At 26.6% G+C, this 25201-nt stretch overlaps 2 protein-coding genes across 3 annotated transcripts in view; one reads left to right on the forward strand and one right to left on the reverse strand.

The window, feature by feature from the left end:
* The window catches only part of LOC122512076, an 81553-nt gene that overhangs the window by 15979 nt on the left and 40373 nt on the right, over positions 1 to 25201 (reverse strand). For both annotated transcript variants that reach the window (XR_006302592.1, XM_043627705.1), the window contains one exon: positions 11018 to 11062. Coding sequence is in view for 1 of the 2 variants with exons in the window: in XM_043627705.1 (XP_043483640.1) it covers positions 11018 to 11062 (45 nt within the window). In the remaining variant the exon portion in view is untranslated. The remainder of the gene's footprint in view (positions 1 to 11017; positions 11063 to 25201) is intronic.
* On the forward strand, positions 3697 to 24966 carry LOC122512063 (plastin-2). The gene is made up of 4 exons (XM_043627683.1): positions 3697 to 4065; positions 22066 to 22496; positions 22580 to 23798; positions 24068 to 24966. The coding sequence occupies exons 1-4, from the start codon at positions 4015 to 4017 to the stop codon at positions 24254 to 24256; spliced, it is 1890 nt and encodes a 629-aa protein (XP_043483618.1). The 5' UTR covers positions 3697 to 4014; the 3' UTR covers positions 24257 to 24966.

Below are 25201 nucleotides of genomic sequence, written 5' to 3' on the forward strand. Positions count from 1 at the left end.
ATTAATTTGTCGAATTTCAATATTTAATTTTAATATTAAATAATTTTATTCATGTTACAACAATTTATTATTTTATACAATGTAAATATTTTCCTCGGAGCAATTATATCAAATTTAATTAAATATAATAATAAATTCGATGAAAAGAAAAAAACATTTTCCTATGGACAAAAGAGAAATTTTTTGAAAATTGTTTATTTAATCGCGAAGAAGTTGAAATATTTATGGAAAGTTTGCCCTGTTATTATGACTTTTTTTTTATCTTATTACCTTTTTATAATTTTTTTCATATTGTATTTCACAATATATTTTCTAATTCATATTAAAATCTAGGTATTTGACTCTTGAATTCTAAAGAGATTGATTGGATATGAGTTTGACAATTTTCCTCATTGTAAAAGTAACCCTCCTGCGTTTGTGCATACTTTAGATATAGCGTGGGAGCAGAATTCATTCTATCCCGCATAATTATCTTTTTTTTTTTGTAAAACTTCTTTGCAAGTCGGGCTCTTTTGAGTTCCCCTATAGATATATAGTCGTTTCCTGTCACAATAAAACGTTGACGTTTTAATTTGGAAAAAAAATCTCGTTCTATGCGCACTGATTTTATAGGAAATCGCATTTTTCCAGTGAAATTATTTATTTTTTGTATCAATTTCATGAAAATTTGATATAATTCAAAATTTTTTCGTAATAATTCTCTAGTAGCATAAAGAATATAAATCCAATTGTTTATCAAACAAATTCTATATATAAATTTTTAATTAAAGTATTTTGAAATATTTGTTTGAAGGATACAATAACGTGTAATTAAATTCTATTCCCTTTGATAAAAAATACTGCAAACTGCACTGAGAAAATTTGAAACAAAATAATAATTTTAGATCAATTGTTTAATTAAAATCAGTTTATATAAGCATAATTCCAATAGACGGAAAATATCTGATTTCTATTTTAAAAAATAATATTTATTTAAAAGTATATATTTTTTTGAATAATTATATTTAAAAAAAAATACTTTTTAAACATTTGACTTGAATATTTAGAAACGGTTCTATAATAAAAATGAATCTAAGTTTCTTTCATTTCTCCTAATTAACAACTGTTTCTTATATATATTTGCACTATTCTTTGAGATGCACTTAAAAAGGGATGCGTTTCTCTTGACACCAAATGCTAATTACACATTGTATCACGTTTTTATCATTTTCAAGTACATAAAAGCAATGGGAACATTGCTGAGGTATTTATCTGCGTCTAAAGCATAATCTTTCAGAGATCACATGGTTCTAAACTATTTATATAATATTCTTAATTTAATAAACTGTTTCTACAAAGATAAACGACTATTTTTTTTTATTTTTTTTTTTTAAATTTTTTTTATACTCCAGGAAACTTAAATATTGATCTACATTTTCGATCTACATTTTACACTAAATTAACAACATAGATATTTGTTCTATTAATCTCTAAAAGATCTAATCGCTTTTCAAAGTGAAATAATTATAAAATTTTAAAAACTCCGATTTTATAAACGTTATTAATTCTCATTTTCATTAGAAACGTACATTTCATTAATACTGTTGACACAGTCTTAATTTTTTTCGGAATTGAGATTAGACAAGAGATATTGGATATCTGCAATAAATAAAAAGAGTGCTATGCAATAATTGTTTAACATCTTTTTCTTCTCGAATAAAATTTGTTAATGGATTTTTATAAAAAATGTTTTATTATTTATAAAATTTAATGACGTGGAAAATTTTTGAAAATTAATATCGATTTTAATTATAGTGAAAGAGTTTATGTTTATAAATATTTATTTTTTGTATCATGAAATAATATTTTTGCCTCTTTTGTCTATATATACTTCTACATCTCTTGTAAAGAAAAGAGTACACTAATTGACGAATGCTCGCATGAAAAAATTAATTTAATTAATATAACAAAAGAATATTTTATTTTTATCCTGCAAAAGTGAACTTAAAAAAAAAAAAAAAAAAAAAAAAAAAAAAAAAATCAAATTTATCACATGAATATTTTTTTTATTTCAAAATGAAACGCAAAACCTTTGTTTTCTAAATTAAAAATTTGAAAATGAATTCAGTTCATTTAAAAACAATGAAAAGGCAAACAATTTAGAATTATTTTTTTAAAAATTCAATGAGTAATATTGAAATAAATTAATTAGCATATACCTGACACATAATTATATTGGAGAAGAACTTGAACAACGATATTGCTGATTAAATAAAAACTCATCCACTTTTAAAAAATACGAACACTCTCGAAAGTTTGACAAAAAGTTATAATTAATAATTGGAAATTATCGTGATTTAAAAATTTTTCGAACTTTCCCGAAATAAAAGCACTTGATTCTTTATAAAATAATAATTTTATAAAATTTTTTATAAATACATAATAACTTGAATTATTTCGAACAATTGTAGGTAATAAAATTTTCAAGAGTGATTGAATTTTTTGAGAAATTTATATTTCAAACTGTATATTAAAAATAACTGAGTCCTGCGAAGAATATTTTATTATTTGTAAATAATAGATGAATTCTTGCAAAGAATTTTATTAAAATTTTTTCAAGGAATTTAATTACAATATTGTATTAAAAAATATATACACGGAGAAAAATATAAAGTAACTTTTAATAATTTTACATTAAAATATTTCTGGTAACTTTTACTACTTTCGGAGTAAATTTTGCTATGTTTGAAGTAAATTTTAGATTTTACTAATTTTTTACAAACATGTTTTTTGAACGTAGTAAAATTTACTCCGAAAGTAGTAAAAGTTACCAGAAATGTCTTACTTTAAAAGTAGTTAAAGTTGCTTTATATGAATTCTTAATTTCTTATAAATAAATTTTATTAAAATCCTTAAAAATAATTAACTTCTTTCAGAGAATTTTATAAAAATTATTTTAAATAATTAATTTCATTCAAAAAAATTTATAAAACTTGTATTTTAAATAATTGAATTTCTGAATTTATTTCATAAGACTAATTTAAATTTTGTTAAATTTTTTTTTAAATAATTGAATTCTTTTCTGAAATCTCATTAAAATAGTAGATATTGAAAATAATTGAACTGTTTCAAAGAATTTTATTTAAAAATTTTTAATCGTTTCTAGGAAGAATTTTTTTTTATCTTTTTTTGTCTAAAATTTTAAACTGCAGATTTTAATAAACTGAAAGACAAATAATAAATAATAATAATAAATGAAAGACACACAAGACAAAATGTATTTAATTAAACATCAGCGCAAATTCGCTTGAAATAGGTAAAAATTTCTTTTTGCGAATAAATATTTACTGATGATGGAAATAAAAGAATTAAAGTTTGCAGTGCAAAAAATTGCAATTATAAAGAGTACATAAATGAAAGAAGTTCCAACAATGTATTTCATGTAAAAATAAAATCTACTGAAATTGTTTGCAGTTAGTAAAAAAATGGTAAAAACTACCTTCTTATTAAGGATAAAACGTAAAACATTTATTTCAAACTATTTCTTTAATTTTTCAAAAATAATTATTAAATAAAAATAATTTTTTTAAAGAATAATTTCTTGTTTAATTTTACTGATTTTACTGAAAAGTTTGAAAATCCCAGGGTTCAATGGAGCTTGAAGTCATCCCTGGTCTCTCACTCCATACCGCTATGCTTATAACTTGAACAATCTAAGAATTCGTCAGTGTTTGTCAGTGTTGGCTGTGGCTCCGCGAGACAAGGGACTGTTTTATCATCTACCACGTCGCGTATCAACACGACGCGGATACTGGATGATTAAAGGATATCCTGTGTTTGTAGTTTAAAAGGAAAAAAAAGAGAGTGAGAGAGAGAGAGAGAGAGAAAATCAAGCGTGTTGCACATGAACTGTGATCATTAATCAGTAATCATATCTCAAAGAAGAAAATTTTCACCAAAAAAAAAGTTCCTATCCGGACTGCAAGGATAGTTTTTGGGTGTGGGACACAGTGATTAGGAAGAATCCGGGCAAACATGGCCACCGCTATCGACGACCGGCAAGAATTGCTGGAGCAATTTCAGACGGTGAGCAACATAAAAAAACTCATTTGCCAAAAATCGCCATTTTCATTGAGAGTAGCAGCATATAAAAGATATAAAAGGTCGTCTGTGCCCTTTTATCGATTTGCTTCAGAGTATATATATATATATATGCTAGAAACCCTCAACCCTATGAATGTACCCACCCTCGTGGGTTATGCCTTATGCCACGCCGGGTGTCATCGCCCTATTCACTTGCTTAATCTATTTTCCGGGCGACCACCCCTTTCCACTTGTTCGCAATTGCAAAATTTCCTGCTAATTTCAAATCGAAATTCACAATACTAATCAAGAATTTTTAAGCCATTTTCATCAAGACATTTAAACCATTTCGAGCTCTTCTTTTAAAGAAACATGCATCATTCCTAAAACAGCTTATATGCCTAAATATTACGGATTTTGCTACTTGTTGTATTGCTAGAAAGAAAGTCTTAATTTCCTAAAACAGCTTCTGCCCTCGCTTCTGCCGAAATACTACGATTTATGCTATTTGTTGTATTGCTAATTAATCATGTTAATCATAAATAATAAAATCGCTAATCATCTCAAACTAAATAGTTCAAGATGTACAATGCGCGAATCCAAGTTTCAAAATGCATAGTCCACTAAACAAGTGATTGTACTTTTGCTAATTTCGAACAAGACATAAAAAAAAGTGATGATCGTAATAAAGTTGAATAAAACCTTTTCAACTGATTTAGTCTAAAGGACATATGGAAAGCAGAGTATAAAAATGGTTATAAAGGCAAAACTTGAGCGAATAAAAAATTGATTTTTATAGTAGTCTTCTGTCTTTAAAGAATTGTCCTTGAGAGATGAGATGATCACTCTCTTATAAATATATTTGAATCTTCAAGTGCTCTCCACTCAAGGGTACATGATGATTGAAGATTGTATTTATTGGGTACAATCAATGATTGTACAATCATCGATTGTATCCAGTCAATAACTTAATGATGATAAAAATCTATCTACCATCATCTGAAAATAGGTACAAGCTTCTTCAAACAATTATTTATTGTTAATTATTATTCCTACGGCGAAGATACATTTCTGTAGTTCGATCGCAATGATCTTTTCTGTTGAGAACAAACTGCAATCGATTAGTTTTTGAAGATAAAAATCTGTATAGTTGTTTGTCACTATTTCGGAAATGATACTGTCAGTGATATTATTACTGCTATTATGGCTATAATTTCTATTATTAATGCTATACTTTCTGGTATTATTTCTACTACAGTTATTAGTATTAATGATACTACTATTTCTGGTATTATTGCTAATATCTACTCTTAAAACAGTTCAGTAAGAATTACCAAACTACAGATTCAATTTTTGACTAGTATACTACAGTGAAGAAAAATCTCTGTTAATATTTGTACTTCTGCTCTAGAAATGAAGTACAAAATCACAAATTGCTGATGTTGTGAACCTATACAAATGCAAGCAGTACAGAAAAATTTTAAGGAATAGCTCTTTTGTATTTATCTTCAGGTATAGCAGAAATTTCTGTTAAAAATTAAAACTATCACTAAACATAACCTAAAATTTCGTAGACGATCCCTTTTCTCATGCGATGTCACAAATTATTAAACACCTCTAATTTAAGTGTCTATACATTAGTCTTAAATAATACTCCAGTAATCTTAAATAATACTAGAGTTTTACTAACATTATAAGTACACTTTACGTCTACTATACAGAGATAATTGTATAAAATAGTATCTATAGAATCAAAGATAACATTCTATTTAACTTCTTTTTATCGCAGATAATGAGTTTTCATGGAATTTTGGAGATCTTTTGTACTTAAAAGTTATATAATGAGAGTGATTAATCTTTAGAAAGGATGTGACAAATCACAGTTACGAGTAATTGATTGCACTTTAAATTCAAAGTAAAAAATTACGCATGTGCGGCTAAAATGACGTAGCATAGACAAACACGTGACTCGTTTACGAGGCTCCCAATAAGCAGGTGTCGTCTACTATAAAGACCTTTGTTCGCTTTATATTCGTAATACCAAAACCACAGAAATTTCACATTGTATTTAAATACAAAGTGTTACACGTTAAATTTATTCTTTTTTTCCACAAAAAAGATTTTTTATGGAAGTTTCCAGCAAAACGGATTATTTAAAATAAATGTCAAAATTTTATAATCGTAAAATAATAATAGTAATACCTAATGATAATAATGATAAAATTTACCGGAAGAAATATTATAGTAGCAAGAAAAAGGTACAAGAAAAGAAAGTGAAATTATCCTTCTTTAGTAAATAAAAATTTTCCTGTTGATCATCACTTCTGTATTTAATGGGTGAAATTAAAATCTATTGTATATAATTGATTTGGATATAACTTTGACGCATAAGTACTAAGTAGCTTTTACACATTAGTTTAGATACGAGTAATATTCAAAGTCACTCTTTATAATTTTAAATATTCAGTAGCAACACATCACAGCAATCATTATTCCTTTTATGTGACAAATGATTTACTTATCTGTAAATTGATTTTTCTTTTTCGAAATATAAAAGAAGATTGAAAACCATTAAAGTGATATTGGTACATTCTAAAAAAAAGCGTACTCATAGAAATTATATTGCTTTCTACTCACTTTAATACAAAAGTAATTTACCGTGCGCCATATATTGAGAGTTAATTTGCTATAGTTTCAAAGTAAAGTCAAAAATGGTCTTTTAAGAGACTTCTCTCCGCGTTAATGATCTTGTCGACAATTTCTTATGGAGTTTCTAGTTTGAAGACAGCAAACTCGATAGTAATAATTATAATAATAGGTATATAAAAAGAAAAAAAAATGAGAACAAAAAATTAATAATAACAATAATAATACAATAATATAATAATAATAAAAATAATAATAATAATAATAATAATAATAATTCAATGATAGTAATAATAAGATTAGTAATAATACGAATAGTAATCATATCACGCAATAATAATCACATGATAATATTAATAAAAAACAAAAAAAAGATGTTCTTGAAATTCCCAAAATTATTTATGTAAACATAATATTCGAAGAAAGAAATAAAACTGAAAATTATAATTTATAATAAAATGAAGAAATCGTGTTTAGACTTTAATGCTATAATTTATGCTTCTCATTAAGAAATAACACATACACGAGTATAAAATAATACTGTATACATACAGATGATATTAAACATTTTTCTGAAAAATTTGTAATAATTTCAAAATTTGAAAACCTTGGAAGATGACACACTTCACATAATATTATAAAATGGTACAAAACCTATATATTTACAGCACTTGTAAATGAATAAAATTTTCCTCTGAATTGTTATCTTTCATAAGAGAGAATTATTATTTTATGACATACACATGTGTAAATGTGTATCAGTATTAAACGAGTGATTATAAATGAGGCCTCTTTATAAAAAGGCAGAAAAAATATACACCTTATTCTTATTTTATTATAACGGTACAAAGATCTGGAAATCTCGTTCTCAAAATCCCCAAATATCTTGGAACCACACCTTTGATTTCTCAGATTATACCGTTGCTATATATTTTTTAACGCAAAGCGCAAAAGATATATTTATAACGAATGTGGATTTTTCTTTTTCAAGGCAAATAATTCTTGAAGTGCATGTGGTAAAAATTGACAGATAATTAGAAATTAATACTTTGAAATGCTTCATTTTATCTCTAGATGCAAATTTTTCTCTTATCAAAAGTACAATTTTTAAGCCACAATTTTTCTAAGGATATCCCATTGAGACAAAAATAGTGTCAAAATTGTTGCATCACAAACCAACAAAATTTGTTTTTTTGTCTCAATTTAAGAATCTTTGAAAAACAATAAGGATTTTCTTCTTGACAATAATTGACAATTGAATATGAATTGATAAAAAAAATGGGTTCTAGACAAAAATCTCCAGATCAGCAATAAGGTTAAAACAATCTAAAAATTAGGTTTGAGTCTCGAACATCTAAAAAGTGATTGTAGTTGAAATTATATATGAAATTTAAACTTTTTTTTTTACAGTGTACTGAGTTTTGTGAAGGTCGTGTTACTTTGTATGTATACACACATTAACTGTGGTCAAGCATGCGTTCACGCTTTAATAATCAACTGACAATAGGAATGCTTATGTACTAACTTTAAGTTGCCGCTTTTTGTTCGGCTCGTTTGTTGTAGCAAGATGTGTGGCAACAACGATCCATTAACAGATCTTTCTTAAGCTCGAGATCTGCCCATCTTGGAAACTATAGGAAAAACGAGTGTATCTTTTTATTTCGGTTACGCTCTGCCTTCCAAAGATATTTTCTTATAATTTACCTTTCTCTCATTCTTATTTGTTTTAGCTTTTCCAACCAGATGGATGTTAATTGGGGTTGAAAAAATCATTAACTCTTTCATTACCTATTACTGATTATCATTGCTATATAATTAATCATTTTCTTAATATTTTTATTATTACTAATATTATTATTATATTATTCTTATTATTACTATTTTATTTTGTTTAAAAAATTTTCAATATTCTAAAAATCGAAGGCTTCTGGGTTTAACTTTATGAATTTTATCTATATATATTATACACAGAGGTCTTATCGCAATATGTATTTAAATGCTTTGAGCAATTTTAGTTTATTTGTTATTTGTTCAAAAAAATTTACCGCAAAGTAAATATTCTCGTTTACATTTTACTAATTATCGAAAATTCTAATGAGAGACTTTTATTTTATACTTATGTAATTTTACGAAAAAATAAAATAAAGCTCCTAATTAAAAATAATAATTAAAAGCAAATTTAAATTCAACAAATAGTAAGAAATGAAAAAAGTATAAATATAAAGGGGAATAAATAAAAAAAATAATCAAAATCGATAACATCTATTAATTTATGAATAATTCAAAAAAAAATCAAAGAAAACTACGATATTTATTATTTTATCGTTATAATTATTAATACGGATAGGAAAATTAGTATAAGGAAAATTAATTCTTCAAATGCGCGTTATACTTTCAATCTATGACCGCATTCTCATGAACATAATTGCAACAATAAAATACAAATAAATCATCAGTACCATAATAATTTAATTGTAAGGTGTCTTTGTTCCTTTGAATTTTTTCTATCATTTTTTTTTTTCAATAAAGAGCGTCAATTATTTTTTGCCCTTCATGTTTCAAATGGTACTTAAAATGAATTTATCGTTATGTGTGTGACATAATAATTGGCCTCTTCTCTCGAGTATATTTATTCGCGTTCATTGACTACGTATATCGCATGCAATAATTTATATTTCAGTATTTACTTTTCATATCCAATATTTGATATACCGTAATTATTTTCAATTTCAGTGAATCTTTAGCAAGTGTCTTTAAAAATTAATTCTTTATAATCACAGTTTTTCTGCATATATCAAATTGAGACAAAAAATGAATCAAAAGTATTGCGTCGCAACACTTTTGATTCATTTTTCGTCTCAATTTGATATTCGCAGAAAAACTGTAAATCCAGTAACGCTTTTCTGAAAGGTATATCGAATTGATACCAGATTGAATCAAATTGAACCAAATTGACAACAAATTGACAAACAGATTAAATTAAATTGGTACCAAATTGTATCGAGTTATCTACATTTCTGGCGCCCCTTACAATTTGCCATTTTAAAGTGAACAGTAAAAAGGGTAAATTTTTTTTTATTATGAATATCTACCACTAATTTTGAGTATAAAAAGGAACTTTGCAATATTCATGTTTACTCTCCGATAACTACTGAAGTTGCAGTATCAATAACTAGATTGCGACCACAATTAATATTGACACAGTACTTGTTCTAGAATACAAACATAAGTACTTGCGCAAGATTTGCTATTATTGAAGAACTTGAGTTTACACTTTGTTCACTAATATATTCCATTGGCGTTTAATTGCACAATGATTGGCATTCCGTTGTCTTTCTCTGCCTTCTTTGTGGGAAACAAACTAATTTCATCAACAGAAGTGATTGTAACATGTACGTGTATACATATGTAGTATTCATATGTAGAGTGGAAAGCGCTTATAAATTCGCGTTAAAATTGAAACCAATTGAACAAGTGAAATCCATTATCTCTACTTTTGATGTACATGCAAAAATACTTGTGTATTTTTTATTTTGAAAATAATTTCAATATCGAGAATCTCTACTTGAATTATGAAGATTGAAGAGCATCACTTCAAAATTAATATGCCATCATTGAGAAAAATTATTATTATTAGTTCTGACTAGTATTTAGTCAGTAAAAAGTTCGTTGATATTTTTTGTTAGCTATTGTAACCATAACTAATCTTTTCTTTAAGTGTATATGTTTATTTAAATTAACAAAATTTTGATGTCCTCTAAAAGTTAATATGATTAATTTCAACATTTATTTAAACATTTTAAATTCTGAGATAACATTGCCGTAAACTGCGATGCAATATTAAAACAATATTGACGCTATATTTAATAATTAAAGAAATTGTTTTCCGGTTTATAAAAAAATTGTCAAGGGCAGCAAGAAGACTTATAAATTAAATATTTGTGTGATAAAAATAATTGTTTTCTAATCATAAATACCAACATTATCAAAAAGAATCAACAAGATTCAATATCGCGTAGATAAAGTTGATATTAGTCAAATTTAGACCAAGAAGAATTTCTTTAAAAATAGTAAAGAGTTGAGAAAATAAAATCAAAAACGAGAATAGGATTTTTCCAAACAAATAAATAGTCGATGACGGTGTTAATTTGAAAATTTATGAACACTATTCCAATTTTTCTTTTGATATTGATTGCCGGATAGAAGGTATGAAAAATGATATAGGTGTAATAAGCTAATGTATACTTTAACGATTGAGATACGAGAGGCATTATAAGCTAATAGAAAAATAATAAAGTATACGACTTACCAACACGTGTAGAACAGATTTTTTTAGGCACTGAGAGAAGAATATCTGCAAAAAAAATAAATTTTACTTTTTATCTGAAAAACAATTATTAAACTAACCCGCAACATTATAATCCGTCAATAAGGATTAAAATAATTCATCAAAGGATTGTAGATCATGAATAATTTCGTATACATAAAGAGTTACATTATTTCTTAGCTTCATAGAAATAATTAATCAAGTGATAAATTATTTAAATACTTTTTGTAACGCTCTTTAATATCCCTCAGTTTATTATAAACAAATATTAAACAAATATTAAATATTAAATATGCAAATATTCTCATATTTATGTAAAAATAAAAAATACTATTTTAATCATCATGTTCTAAATCAATATTACAAGAATAAATATTCTCAACAATAATCTCGATGATGGTAGTATTAAAAGTATTAAGTACTAAAAAAAATGTTTTCATTGTATACAGACAACAGTTAGTCTGCTTTGGTTTTTTACCAATGAAGAATTGTAAAAGCAAAGTCCCAGTAATTACATTTAATCGTCTTTAAAACTATTAAGCAGAAATAATCTCAACAATCTACGTATAAAAAGAAATATAATCTCTGGATTTAGATTCTGAGATTTTGAAAAAAAAACAAATCAGTTTTTCAAATGGTATAATGAAGCATTTTAATTTCTACAACGATCGCAAGAAAAATTTATGTACATTTATGATTTTAAAAAAGCATCTATACTTTGTTTGCCGGTATGAGCAATGCATTCAAGTTATGCGTGACATAAGGTTTCAATATATTATATCACGGTCTATAATGGACGTTTATATACCATTGCATGAAGTACTCCTTTCGAGTGTGAGAGGTCACCGGGTGAACAACCTATATAATTTGCATTCCGGCAAAGAAAAACACACTTAAAACTCGCATTTATTGTATACAAAAAGGAAAATATGTGGGTGGTGGTATTGTAAATATTTAAACTTTTAATATTCTCAGAATTTACCATTGAAAAATGTTTTTGCTACTATTCGACAAAGCAAACTATACAAAGACTTAGTTATTCCGAAAAAATTTTTAATCATTTGCCGTTATTTAGTTTTTATAGTCATATGTAAATTTTTCGAAAAATATTCTTAGAGGTAATGATAATTTTGTTATATGGATCGAATGAAACATTTGATATTTTAATCAAAACTTGTTATCCTAATCAAAATTCAGTTGAACTTGATCAAAGTTACTGTTTGTCTACCTAAAATTTAATTGGTTCGAACTAAAAACTTATGGACCAAATAAAAAATTAGGTATTCTAATCAAAAATTTAGTTGAGCCTAATTAAACTTACGATCTATTTACCTAAAATTTCATTGGTCCAAACTAAAAACTTATGGACCAAATAAAAAATTTGTTACTCTAATCAAAAATTCAATTGAACCTAAATCTAATTAAACTTATTGTTTACCTTATACCCAAAAAGTTTATCCCATCTAAGAACTTGTCTGACAAATAAAAAATTGTCTTCAAATTTTTAGACTTGATCAAAATTTTTGTTCACCTACAAGAAAATTTTTTTAATCCATAATAAAAGTAGACATAAAAACTATCACTTTTGGACCAAATAAAAAATATGTTGGTCCAACAAAAAGAAATGCTTGGTTTGCAAAAATATCAAGAAAATATTTTCTTATTAAAGACAAATATTTTCCTCTGTTACGAGACGTACGAGGTTTTTGAGACATCATTTTCTAAAACACGGAAATTGCGATATATTCCGCTTGTTCTTTTTAAGAAAGTGTAATAAAAGAAGCACAACGTGACATTTTAATGTTGACGATTACGAAATAATAAACAATAAATCTTGAGATCAGTGTGCATATTATACTTGATTTTTGCACTTACTTTGTTTCTTTCAATATTTTATTTTGTCAAATACTCAAATTCAATACGAACTGAATGTCAATGCTATTTCCTGGAGTATGTTTCATGGTCCGAGTCCTGTAACCAAGGTCATCTATAAATACTTTCACTCTTCCCAAATTTTTTTTCCTTAAAGATTCTGCTTTACGTTTGTTATACATGAGAAAAATTTTATTTAATCTAAATATAATTAATTTCATTTAAATAATTTAGTAAAATTCATTATTTTTCTACCGGCCTATTATTTATTCCATAAGTAATGTAAATTTAAATATAAATTGTCAATATTGACATAAATAAAACTGAGAATAAAATTACATAATTAAATAACTAATGAATAAAAATAAATAAAATTCGTAATTAAGGAATAGCATTACAAAATTAAGACCAAAAGTGCGAATTAAAAATCTCAGCTAGTCATTGATTGTTATAGACGGTTTACTATTTTTCGCTTACGAACGAGAAGTTTTCTTGACATCTATCAGACATTTATAAAATTATAAAAGCGGAAAATTCAATGTGAATAATTTTAACATCATTCAATTTGAATTTCGCGTCTATCGGATGACAGGAAAACTCGTTGCTCGTAAACAAGATTAAAACCACTGGATTCACCCAGTTAATTGAATTCTATTTTCATTTAAAAAAAATATATTTTGTTTTATTAATAACTTGTTAGTTAAAACTAATTAAATTTATAATTTATACGAATGGCGATTTTGACACTGTTTTAAATTAATTTATGAAATATTGTATATATTCTGCCCTTGGGACATTGCAGAACAGTTCAAAAACGTTACAGTTAGGATATTAGTATATAATCGGTTTTTTGCTTCTGCATTTTTTTTTTTGTAAATTACGGAAATCTTTTGCTTCAACTGCATAATTCTTTTACGACTTGACACATTTTCGTGTTCAATGGATAACATTATCCTTTATTGGTATTTCATTGTATTTCTCTTATTTCATTACGTTGCTTTAAAAAATCTCAATTTCTGTTTTCATAAAAAAGCTAAATATAGAAGATTATTTGAAAATTTAATGGTTATTTTAGTTTTCTACCAATTTTAAAGAGTACTTTGCTATTTTCTCAAGTGAAACAATACAAAAGAGTATGTCTCGAGACATTATATAAATAAATGTACATATAAAATGGCACTGTTGTAAGATTGAGGAAATAAACTACAGTTTGTCGCAATAAAGAAAACGACCGCATTACAAATTTTACCTCTATGTCATCCATTTCAATGAACTTTTGTTCCGTCTTCTATTGTCGACATTAATATATTTATTTTAATCATTTCAATTTATCAAAGGCCATGTAAAAAAATATTGAAATAAAAATGGAAAACGAATGTAAAAATTATTAACTCATTAATAATATCAGTGGAACCTCGATTATCCGAACTAACCTAAGCAAAGACGGGTGCGGATAATCGAAAGTTCGGTTAATAGAGATTTTAATTTTTTTCATAATTAAACCTATAAAAAATTAGACAGTTGAATTATATATATATATTTAATTTAATACGTTTTTTTTAAATATACATAAGTATATGTACGTAAATATAATATATTAATAAAACAGAGAATTTAGAATTTTTAAAGATTTTTTTGGAACAAATTTCGATATTTTCCTTTGAAAGATTTTGGAGGCCAAACAAAAATTCGGATAACAGAAGTTCGGAAAATAGAGGGTTCGGATAATCGAGGTTCCACTGTAATATATTTATCATTCAAGGATTTCTGATTTTTTCTTTTCAACAAATTTTCTATAAAATTAATCAATCTTTAAAGAAAAATTTTCTATAAAATTAATCATTCTTCAAAGAAAAATTTACCTTCACATGAATGATAATTTTAAGAACTTATTTTTTGTTCACTTTTTTTCCGTAAGTTTTTTTTACTAACAGTTTTTCAAAGTATCAAACAAAGACAAAAAAACGTATCAAAACGTTGGTTCGCAAAAATTTTTTCAGACCGCATTTTGTCTCAATTTGATATCCTTTGAAAAAATGTGCTTTTAACAAAGTTGTTATTAAAAATTTCATGTTGAAGCGTAATATAGTTTTTAATGAAAAAAATATTTTTCAAACAAATAAGACTCTTTTGATGTAAATTTTCAACTACCTATAATTAAAATTTAATTACACTTTGAAAAATGTTATCCAAATATAATTACTCAAAATATAAGAATGAAAAGAAGAGGAAAACTTTTTTAGGGCTTCCGAGAATGACTCACAACTTTTGTGTTAATATACGATTAATACATTATGTTATACACATGTATTGTTTGTCAATATCTCTAATATACAGAGATCAATGACGAATACTTGGATTACTAACTTTCCAAATATTCTAAAACATCTAACGATTTTCGTAATTTTTCATGAAACACTAATGTCTTTCAAAATTTCCATAAAAGGTATTAGAACGAAAATTTTTATTTATTTATTATTTATTAATAAACGGGACCAAGCCCTTTTGTACATTTGTACTCTTACAATCTAAAGTTGAATATACAACCTATACATATTTGTTTTAACAATAAAGCTAAACATATTATTTATTTTAAAAAAAGTCCTCCTTTATGATTTAACGATTAAAAGACAAAAACATTTTTCATGACAAAAACAAAATTTTTGTTTTTAGAAATATTTTTCTTTTAAACTGTTTTTCAAAAAACTAAAATATTTTTTATATACAACAATTGAAATAGAAAAATATTTTTTCCTCTAAAGAATTTGATTACGTATTGTGTACATAAGTACTTCAAAAAGATAGAAATCCTTTTTTTTATTCATGCTTTTTTTTAATTAAAAAATATTTAAATAAAGAAATTACTTTTCTGAAAGTAAATTTTATTTTGTGCGAAGGAAATTTGCAAACAAGGGATGCAGAATTTTATATAAAAGTGGAGACAAACTTCTTTTATGAATAATTTTTTGATACTTCAGGCTCTAATTTATTGGGAATATTATAAAGTCCAGGTGGTTAACGCCGCGTGTGGTATATACCCCACGCTTTTAAATTTCTGCTTTACATTTCAAAGTCTCTTGGAGGTTCATATAAATATATGACACTTGAATTGCGTCCGCTTGCCAGCGCACGTGTCCTCAAACCTCCTGGACTGTAAATTTATTTTCAAAATTTTATTTTTAAATTTTAATTTCTAAATAATAGTCATTTTTTTATTATACTTTTAAAAGTCTATTTTTTATTGCATTTAGAAAAATAGGACAGAAAATAAAATAAAAATGGTTTAACAATGGTTTCGTGACTGCAAGGTAAATTTTACGAGAGGATTATTGACCCGTAAAATAAATAGTACCTCGGGGTTCATGACTCAGGACGGAAACATCATTTTACCCGGAGCAAGTTGAACTTATTAACGAGTTGAGTCAACTTCCAGTTATTCTTAGCTTAACCCAAACGTGTTAATGGTTTTAAGTATCAAATTTTCGCAAGGATTTCAAATAATAAAATTGAAATTTGTTTTTCGACAATTTTTCTTTTTGCCAAAAGAAGTAGAATGCCTCATATGTTTCTTTTTATAAAAACTATTTTTTGTTTTGTATTTTTAATTTAAATTTTATTATTCCTCATGATTATTATTTTACGTATTATAATTATTTAAACAAAATAAATTAATCACTAATTAATTATTCATTACAACTTTTTACATTCATTACATTCTTTGTGGCAAAAGTAAAAATCAAATTATTTTTGCAGTCTACAAATGAAATATATAATCGAATAAAACGGAAATGGTTGCTGATATTTTAGAAATACTAAAAATAGAAAAATAAGAAAGAGAAAGATCGCAGTTGAACTTTTTCCTGCCTTTTATGATAAACATGTGGGTGAAATGAATCACATCAATATTAACATAAACCATCTCTGAAAAAGAATTAGTTTTCATTTTCCCAAAAAAAGGAAAAATTTCTCAAGTCATTCATTTTGAAATGTTCATTGTTTATATTAATATGCAAACGAGATTTATTGAGCATTTTAAGATAATCGTTTCAAAGTTTGATTTTAATTTTACACATTGACTTTCGCTTTATTCTACACATAATAAATATGATAATAGCCTCTACACTGGCGTTAAATTATTTGTTCATGGTAGAATGAAAACCCACAAGAACTAGAATGAATTGGGACATTTGATACTTATCTCAAGACCTTGGTTTTTTCTTTTGGAAAAAAGTGAAATTTTCAAGAAACTTTTGAGAAGAATAATAAAGAAGAGACAAAGAAGCAAATAAAGAACTTGTGAAATTTGGGGGCTAAAAATATAAAAAAGCCAAAAAGAAGAAACAATAATTATGTTTATTAATAAATATATATGATCAATATATATAAGCTATATTAGCTATATATATTGCTATAAATATATATATATATATATATATATATATATATATATATATATATAAGCTTTTGAATACAGATATAATTATTGTTCCTATATTCTCAAAGCTGGATTAATAATTTGATTTGCATATTGCGTTAGCATGAAAGAATTTCAAGAATCTGACGTTATTTCACTACCGGTATATAATATGTTGATTCTATCATCATTCATCATTATAGTGAATTAATAACGAAACGTCATATTCAAGAATATTTCAGTCACTCCTACGTACCTACTTAAGAATTACACCAAGTCTTAAAGAAATCGCACATTAAAGTGCACACAAGTCTGATTCATCAGATGAAATTGTCTGCTGTTTAGCAGAATAAATGATGAAGGAAAAAAGAAGAAAACTTTTGTTGTTTTCACATTTATACGTGACATGGATATTTAAAGGAAAATAATATGCGCGATGCACATCCACTCTATTTATGCCCTTGGCCACAATTATGCGGGTCAACGTGTGATCCAGACGTTCTGAATTCTTAATCACAATTCGCCTTTCCATTTTTATTTTAATACAATTACTCATAATGCATTTTATGTATTCTATGTGCGAATATTTTCATCTTCTTCTGATAATGAATCATAATCTCTATTCATTTGTAGAAACTGTAATGATTTCATTTTAAAAAATGTGGAAAAAAGTTTAAAGTATCAGAAGAACATTTTTTTTAACCCTTCGAGAAATATGTTCTAAATTTAAATAAATATATTCTATTTGTGGTGTTTTTAGAAAAAGTAACGATAAATATAAATAAAAATAGAATTAAACAGAAAGTATAAATATAATAAATACAAAGACACTGAAAATTTCCAAATACGAATGCTTTGCACTGGACTAATTTTTCTCTAAAAGGTAGAGAAATGCTAAAATTAACTAAATTAGCGTTAATAAATGTCTCTCCTCAAGTGAACTATTTATTGTCTTATGGAAATATTTTGTACAAATATGGTTAAACATTCAAATATTCAAGATTTCTTCCCACGCTTCTAACGAGCACAAAGTGAGAAAGAAACATTCTCTGTACTTTCAACTTTATTTAACACTATAAACTTTAATCATTATTAGAAGCAATTCAAGATCGAAAAAGTGAAAAAATTAAAGATTAAATGCATACAAAAATTTAAGATTGAATAAGTAAAACAACTATAGATTAAATACGAAAAAAAAAAATTAGATTGAATAAGTAAAAGAATCAAAACACTTAAAAATCCAATTAAAATGAGATTTATAATATTTAAATAATTTTGAAATTCCTCTTTCTATGATGTGGAATTATTTATTTACGATTAAGATTAGAAAGCAAAATAAATGCAAAAAGAAGTATTAATGCAAAAACCAGTTGGTAAATGCATTAAAGCATCCAATAAGATGCATTACGTCATTAGATCTTTAGTGCGCGAAATAAGATTCTATTTCGAATTCATTCAACTTTAAATATATTTTTTTAAACAAAAAAGTCTGCTTTCGATTAATTTTATAGACATTTTTTCAAAGAAATGCCATTAAAAAAACAATATTCTTACAAGTTTAACTTTCTACATAGTGTTTTTTATTATTATTGTTATTTAAAAATAAAGTAAAAAATAATTATCAAATCAAAACAATTAGATATTAATTTAAGAAGCAATTTTGGGATACACTAAACCTTCACATGTTAGTAAATAAATGTTTTATTTAAATACCTAAAAAAATGGTATGAAAGTAAAAGCCGAAGTTTAAATCTATAATTGTCATAAATACATTTTTGTCTGCGAAAAAAAAGAATTCAAATTAAACCCATAGTAAGTCAATATAAACAGCTTCCGTTGTATTTCTAGGAGGAGAAATATTTTATAACCGTTAATCATTATATTTATGCATGCTAGATATTCCTCTGGGAGTACCTAAATAAGAGTCTTTTCGCTCTATCAATCCATCTACCTAGCGTAACGTTTTTCCGGATTCCAAAAACATATCTTATACGCAAAATCAAAGAAAAAATTCGAATTTTTATTCTTCTAGAATAGAAGAAGAAAAATCTGTTTTTATTTTCACTTTAGAAATAATTAATCGTAATGTATTTAATTAATCACTAAAATTTTTAAAATTATTTTTACGTATTCCCTTCATACCTTTAATGTCTGTGACAATATTTTCAAATTTCAATTTAATGTCTGAAGATAATGTACTTTAATTTAAAGCTATAATTTTTTTCTAATCATACAATCAAGAGAATGATAACAAATTGTTTGAGAGTGGCTTATTGCTTTCTCTACATGTGACTCATTTACAAACAGTTTTATTGTTTAACAAGTATGTCATCTTGTGGTTGATAATAAAATTAAGAAAATATTAAATTCATCTTTTAATTAAGCTGATATTATTTTTTTTTAATTTTTAATAGTTTATAACTATGCATATAGTTACATAATATAACTTTATATTAAAAAGATTTAATCTAACAAAAAATAGGTTCTTTTCTTCTATTAGAAAAAAAGATTGTAGTAATTTCTTAAAAATCATATTTCTTATCGCAATTAATCTAGTCATTATTGTCTTTTCATTATCTAACTTTCTCTGTGGTCACATTAAATTTACGATGAGTGTGTTCATATAGAAAAATGACGTCAGAATAAATGACAAAAGCAAATTTTAATACCTTATATAAATATACTTGATTTCTTAGACTCGGAGTCATTGTTTCCTAATAGGAAAAAAGTAGATGCAGTTAAATATTTTCAAGGAAAGAGTAGTAACATTAACTGCACACCCCCATTGTCGTTGAAATTTTCCCAATGATCTCAACATTCCCAGGGTTTATTTGATTTTAATCGTACATTATGACCCAAATACCATTCAACTAAAAAAAACATTAACTTTTTTAACATTGTTGTGCTTTGTGAAAATAAATTTACTAACCTTCTCTATTCGTGGGTAAACATCTTGTTTTGTAATGCGGAAAAAACCATAAAATTCATACTGGGAAAATGGGTATAATTATACTTAAGCATATTTTAAAGCAGGTATAGATTAACATTACTTTACAATTTAGATATAGCACACATATCTTTTCTCTCAAAATAAAAAGTTTTGTCAAATAAAGTAGTGTTTACTCAATTTGCACATAGTCTTTAGTTGTACTTGAACTTTGCCATTTTATCCCAAAAATATAATTTGTGGTTTGTTTCTTCCTATTATGGGACAAAAGAAAATATCTAAAAGGAGTGAAATTTAAACCTCGCTTCAAGATCATTGTACCAGAAGGTGTAATCGAAGATAGAATCGAAAAAAGACTTTTTATTTAGAGATAATAGTAATTACTGCTAGATAATTTTGCTTCCAAAATCAAATTTAACACATGTTCAGAAATATATCAAAGAGGTAGATCCGCTAAAGTTGCGGCCCTATTAATAGTAAACTAATGACGTCGCCAGATTGGTTCAATAATTACCTACTTTAGTTGTCTCTGTTTACAGAAATATAACATCAGTGTACATGATCAGTATCTGTGTGAACAGTTTATTACTTTAGGATAAACTGAGTTATTTAATGATCAAATCGATATTTCTGTTTTAATTTGTATTTCTACGACAAATTAGAAACCAGTTTTAATAATTCTAGTTATTTTCTAATAGCAGGCTTCACAGTGCCCCTAAAAAGTATTTTAGGGGAAATAGGGGACTGAAAATTAAAAAAATAGGGGACTTTTAGAGGACCATAAAAATTGATTAAATAAAGATAAAAATATAATTTATTTATACAGGGTTGCCACAAAAATTTAACTTTATTTTTCCCTGACTTTTCCCTGATTTCCAAACACAACTTTGACTTTTTTCCTGACCCTAAAGAATATTCTGATTCACTCTAAAATTATTAGATACTCAAAAAAAAGTTCTATTAAATTTATTTACAAATTTCTTCCAAAGTAAAATTATTCGAAAACATCAATAGTTTTATTTAAAATAAATATTTAATCATTTTTTTTTTCATTGGAATTAGGATGTTAAAAAATTTCAAATTCAAACCTTTTCAAATTAAACAACTCATAAGAATATTATTATAATTAATTTTAAGGAATTTCTTTTAAAAGGAATTTAATTAAAATTTTAATGACATTGTTTTTTAAAGAATTTTATAACAATTTTTGAAAATAATTGAAAACTTTTTGAAGAATTTTTGAAGAATTTTTTAAAAATAATTGAATTCCTGAGAAGAATTTAAATAATAATTTTTGAAAACAATTGAATTCATGAGAAGAATTTTATTAAAATTTTTGAAAATAATTGACTTCTTGAGAAGAATTTTTAAAAAATTGTTGACAATAATTGAATTCTTGGGATGAATATTGTCTTTTAAAAATAATGTAGGTCATAACAAGTTTGTGCAGATTATAAGAATTTAAAATACAACCAACTTCTAAACATAATTGAGACTTGACTTCACCAAAATACTAATCTTACAAATTTGATAAATTTCATTGATCATAAATTTCAAGATTTGAAACTTTCAAAACAAAAGTTTCCAATTGAAAGTTTCAACGGAACTTTGCTAAATTTGGTGTGAATTCATCATTAAAAGATAAAAGAAAAAATAGGGGAAATTTTCAAAATAGGGTACATTTAGGGGCCAAAATTAAAAAAAGGGGAATTTTTGGGGAAATAGGGGACAGACTGTGAAGTCTGTATTAGTTGTTTGAAACATTTGAGAATAATAAATCTTGTTTTCTAATTACAGATTGATGAGAATGGTGACGGATTCATCGATCTGACAGAATTGCGAAATGCACTGGATGTCTGTGGTTTTAAAATGCCAGGATATAAAGTACGTCAAATGATTGAAGAATATGATGACAAGCAAAGATTGGAGCACAAAGGTCGTCTATCATTTGAGGAATTTGAGAAACTATGTAAAGAACTCAAGGCAAATGAGCTCGGTTCCACGTTTAAGCAAGTTGTCTCAAAGAAGGAGAATCTAGAGACTTTGGGTGGAATTTCCGAAGCATCGAGTGAAGGTACCACACATTCAGTACGTCTTGAGGAACAACTCGCTTTCAGTGATTGGATAAACACAAATTTGGCTCACGATCCCGATCTGAAACACCTTCTTCCAATCGATGGCGAGGGCAAGGCTCTTTATGATAAAGTCAAGGATGGTATTCTTCTATGGTAAATATTCTGATACCAAAAAACACATCCCCATTCCACTTTAGTCCGAACTTTCGAAATCTAACAGATTTTTTTCCTTTCAGTAAAATTATCAATCACTCCTGTCCGGATACGATTGACGAGCGTACAATCAACAAAAAGAATATGACCCTCTACAAGAAGCATGAAAATTTGACACTTGCTTTGTCATCAGCACAGGCAATTGGTTGCAATATTGTCAACATCGACGCACACGATCTCACCAAAGGATCCCCACATTTGGTTCTGGGTCTTCTTTGGCAAATCATAAGGATTGGTCTCTTTAATCAAATCACTTTAGAAAATTGTCCCGGCCTAGCTACACTACTTCAAGAAGGAGAGCGCATCGAGGACCTTCTTAAACTCTCGCCAGAAATGATTCTCCTACGTTGGGTGAATCATCATTTGGAAAATGCTGGCATTGCAAGAAGATGCACCAACTTTATGTCAGACATCACCGATTCGGAGATATATTCCCACTTGATAAAACAAATAGCGCCTAATTCCGCCGAAGTAACCCTCGAGGCTCTAATGGAATCGAATCACATGACAAGAGCCGAAATAATGCTTCAACAAGCCGGCAAACTTGGTTGTCGGAGTTTCGTCACACCAAGCGATGTTGTTAACGGAATTTACAAGTTGAATCTTGCCTTTGTAGCGAACATGTTTAATAATTATCCCTGTCTAGATAAGCCCGAAACGAATATTGAAGGTCTCGAGGCTTTAGAGGAGACACGAGAGGAAAAGACTTATCGTAATTGGATGAATTCTTTGGGTGTGTCGCCACACGTCAATTGGCTCTATTCCGATCTCGCCGATGGTCTTGTCATTTTCCAGCTTTATGACATTATCAAACCGGGATCAGTCAAGTGGAATAAGGTTCACAGGAAGTTCACAAAGTTGAGGAAATTTATGGAAAAGTTGGAGAATTGTAATTATGCCGTTGAGCTTGGAAAGAATATGAATTATTCCTTAGTGGGTATCGCTGGTCAGGATATTAATGATGGTAATGCGACATTGACATTAGCTTTAATTTGGCAACTAATGAGATCATATACTCTGTCACTGTTGACCTCACTTGGTGGTACACAAAATAATATAAGTGTGGAAAAAGAAATCGTACAGTGGGTTAATTCAAAATTGCAAACTGCTGGAAAAACCAGTAGCATTAAGGGTTTCCAAGACTACGCGATAGCTGATGGAAAAGTTCTTCTCGATTTAATTGACTCCATTAAACCAGGAACTGTAAATTATGATCTCGTCAAGGAGGGAGGAAAGGATGAGGTAAAAATAATCAAATATTATTATTTGCAATAGCTAACAGAGAACGTAGTAAAACATCGGGTGTAATTTTTGTACCTAGGTTGTAATTTTAAGTAAAATTTTTTAATTTTTTTCTGCAAGAATAACAGGAAACTTTTCAATTTTCATGCATAAATTATCTCGTTTTTCATTCGTTCCTCAGTAAAACTAACTTTCAAACTTGCCTTTTTGTTTGCCACATTCAAAATTTATTCTCGGAATAACTAATCGATTTCTTCTTTTATTTGCAGGAAAACTTGGATAATGCAAAATATGCGATATCCTTGGCTCGAAAATGTGGAGCGCGGGTCTATGCATTGCCTGAAGACATTACCGAAGTGAAACAGAAAATGGTGATGACAGTATTTGCCTGCCTAATGGCTATGGACTACATTCCAAATATGGATTCAAAACAGAATAACGTTAATGATGTTCAATAATGAAACGTTTTGTTTCCGTTTTCTTTTCTACTCCTACGCGTCTTCTCTTTTTTAACAATTTTTTTTCGCTATCAAAACCTGTGTATAATTTCTCCTCGCCGATTTAATATCGTTTAACGATAGGCCACTTGAACGTTCATTTTTGAAACGTACTAATCTATGTAAATATTCTTAGATTAAGATAGCTGATTTTTCAAGTTTAAAATGGTGAGATTCTCAAAAAAAAAAAAATATGAAATTGAGTTCATAATTAAAAAAAGACAATTTTTTTTTGACAAACACGTGCAATATTTAATTATTTCTCAACTTGAAAAGTTGTATAAACAAAAACGAATTTAACTTAAGTTGTATAATTTTAGTAATTATCATTAATTGCACGTTCTTGTCATCAGGAAACTTAACAAAGTTATATTTGTTTCAAGAGAAAAAAAAATCGGGCTAAAAAAATTACTTTTAAAATAATATATGGAAAATTTTTTATGCAAAATGCGAGGCAAAATGTATTTGAAAAATTGCCTAATTTTTCCTACTGCGTGAATTTGTGAATTAACTTCTAGATGATTAATTATCGTAATCATGAATCTTTCCATTTGAAGATAATTTTGCGCCTAATATACCAAGGTAATAATAAACAAAACAAACTTGTTTATAAACAGTCATAAATTAAATAAATATAAGTATTGCGTAACTAGTAAAATTATAATAAATACATTATATTAGATAACGTATAATATAATTATATATTATCTATAATATAATATATTTAATATATAATACTGAATTATATATCAAATTTTGAATAAATCGATATTAAGTCAAATTTCAAAATGAGGGAAATACACACAATTTAGATTCATTTTACAATTGCGATGAATTCTCCTTTTTACAAGAGATCATCCATTTTTTATATGGACTATTTTTCATCGAATATTTATATAGTAATAT

The sequence above is a fragment of the Leptopilina heterotoma genome, unplaced genomic scaffold, assembly GCF_015476425.1.
Source record: "Leptopilina heterotoma isolate Lh14 unplaced genomic scaffold, ASM1547642v1 Lhet_95, whole genome shotgun sequence".
In the NCBI taxonomy this organism is placed as follows: Eukaryota; Metazoa; Arthropoda; class Insecta; order Hymenoptera; family Figitidae; genus Leptopilina; species Leptopilina heterotoma.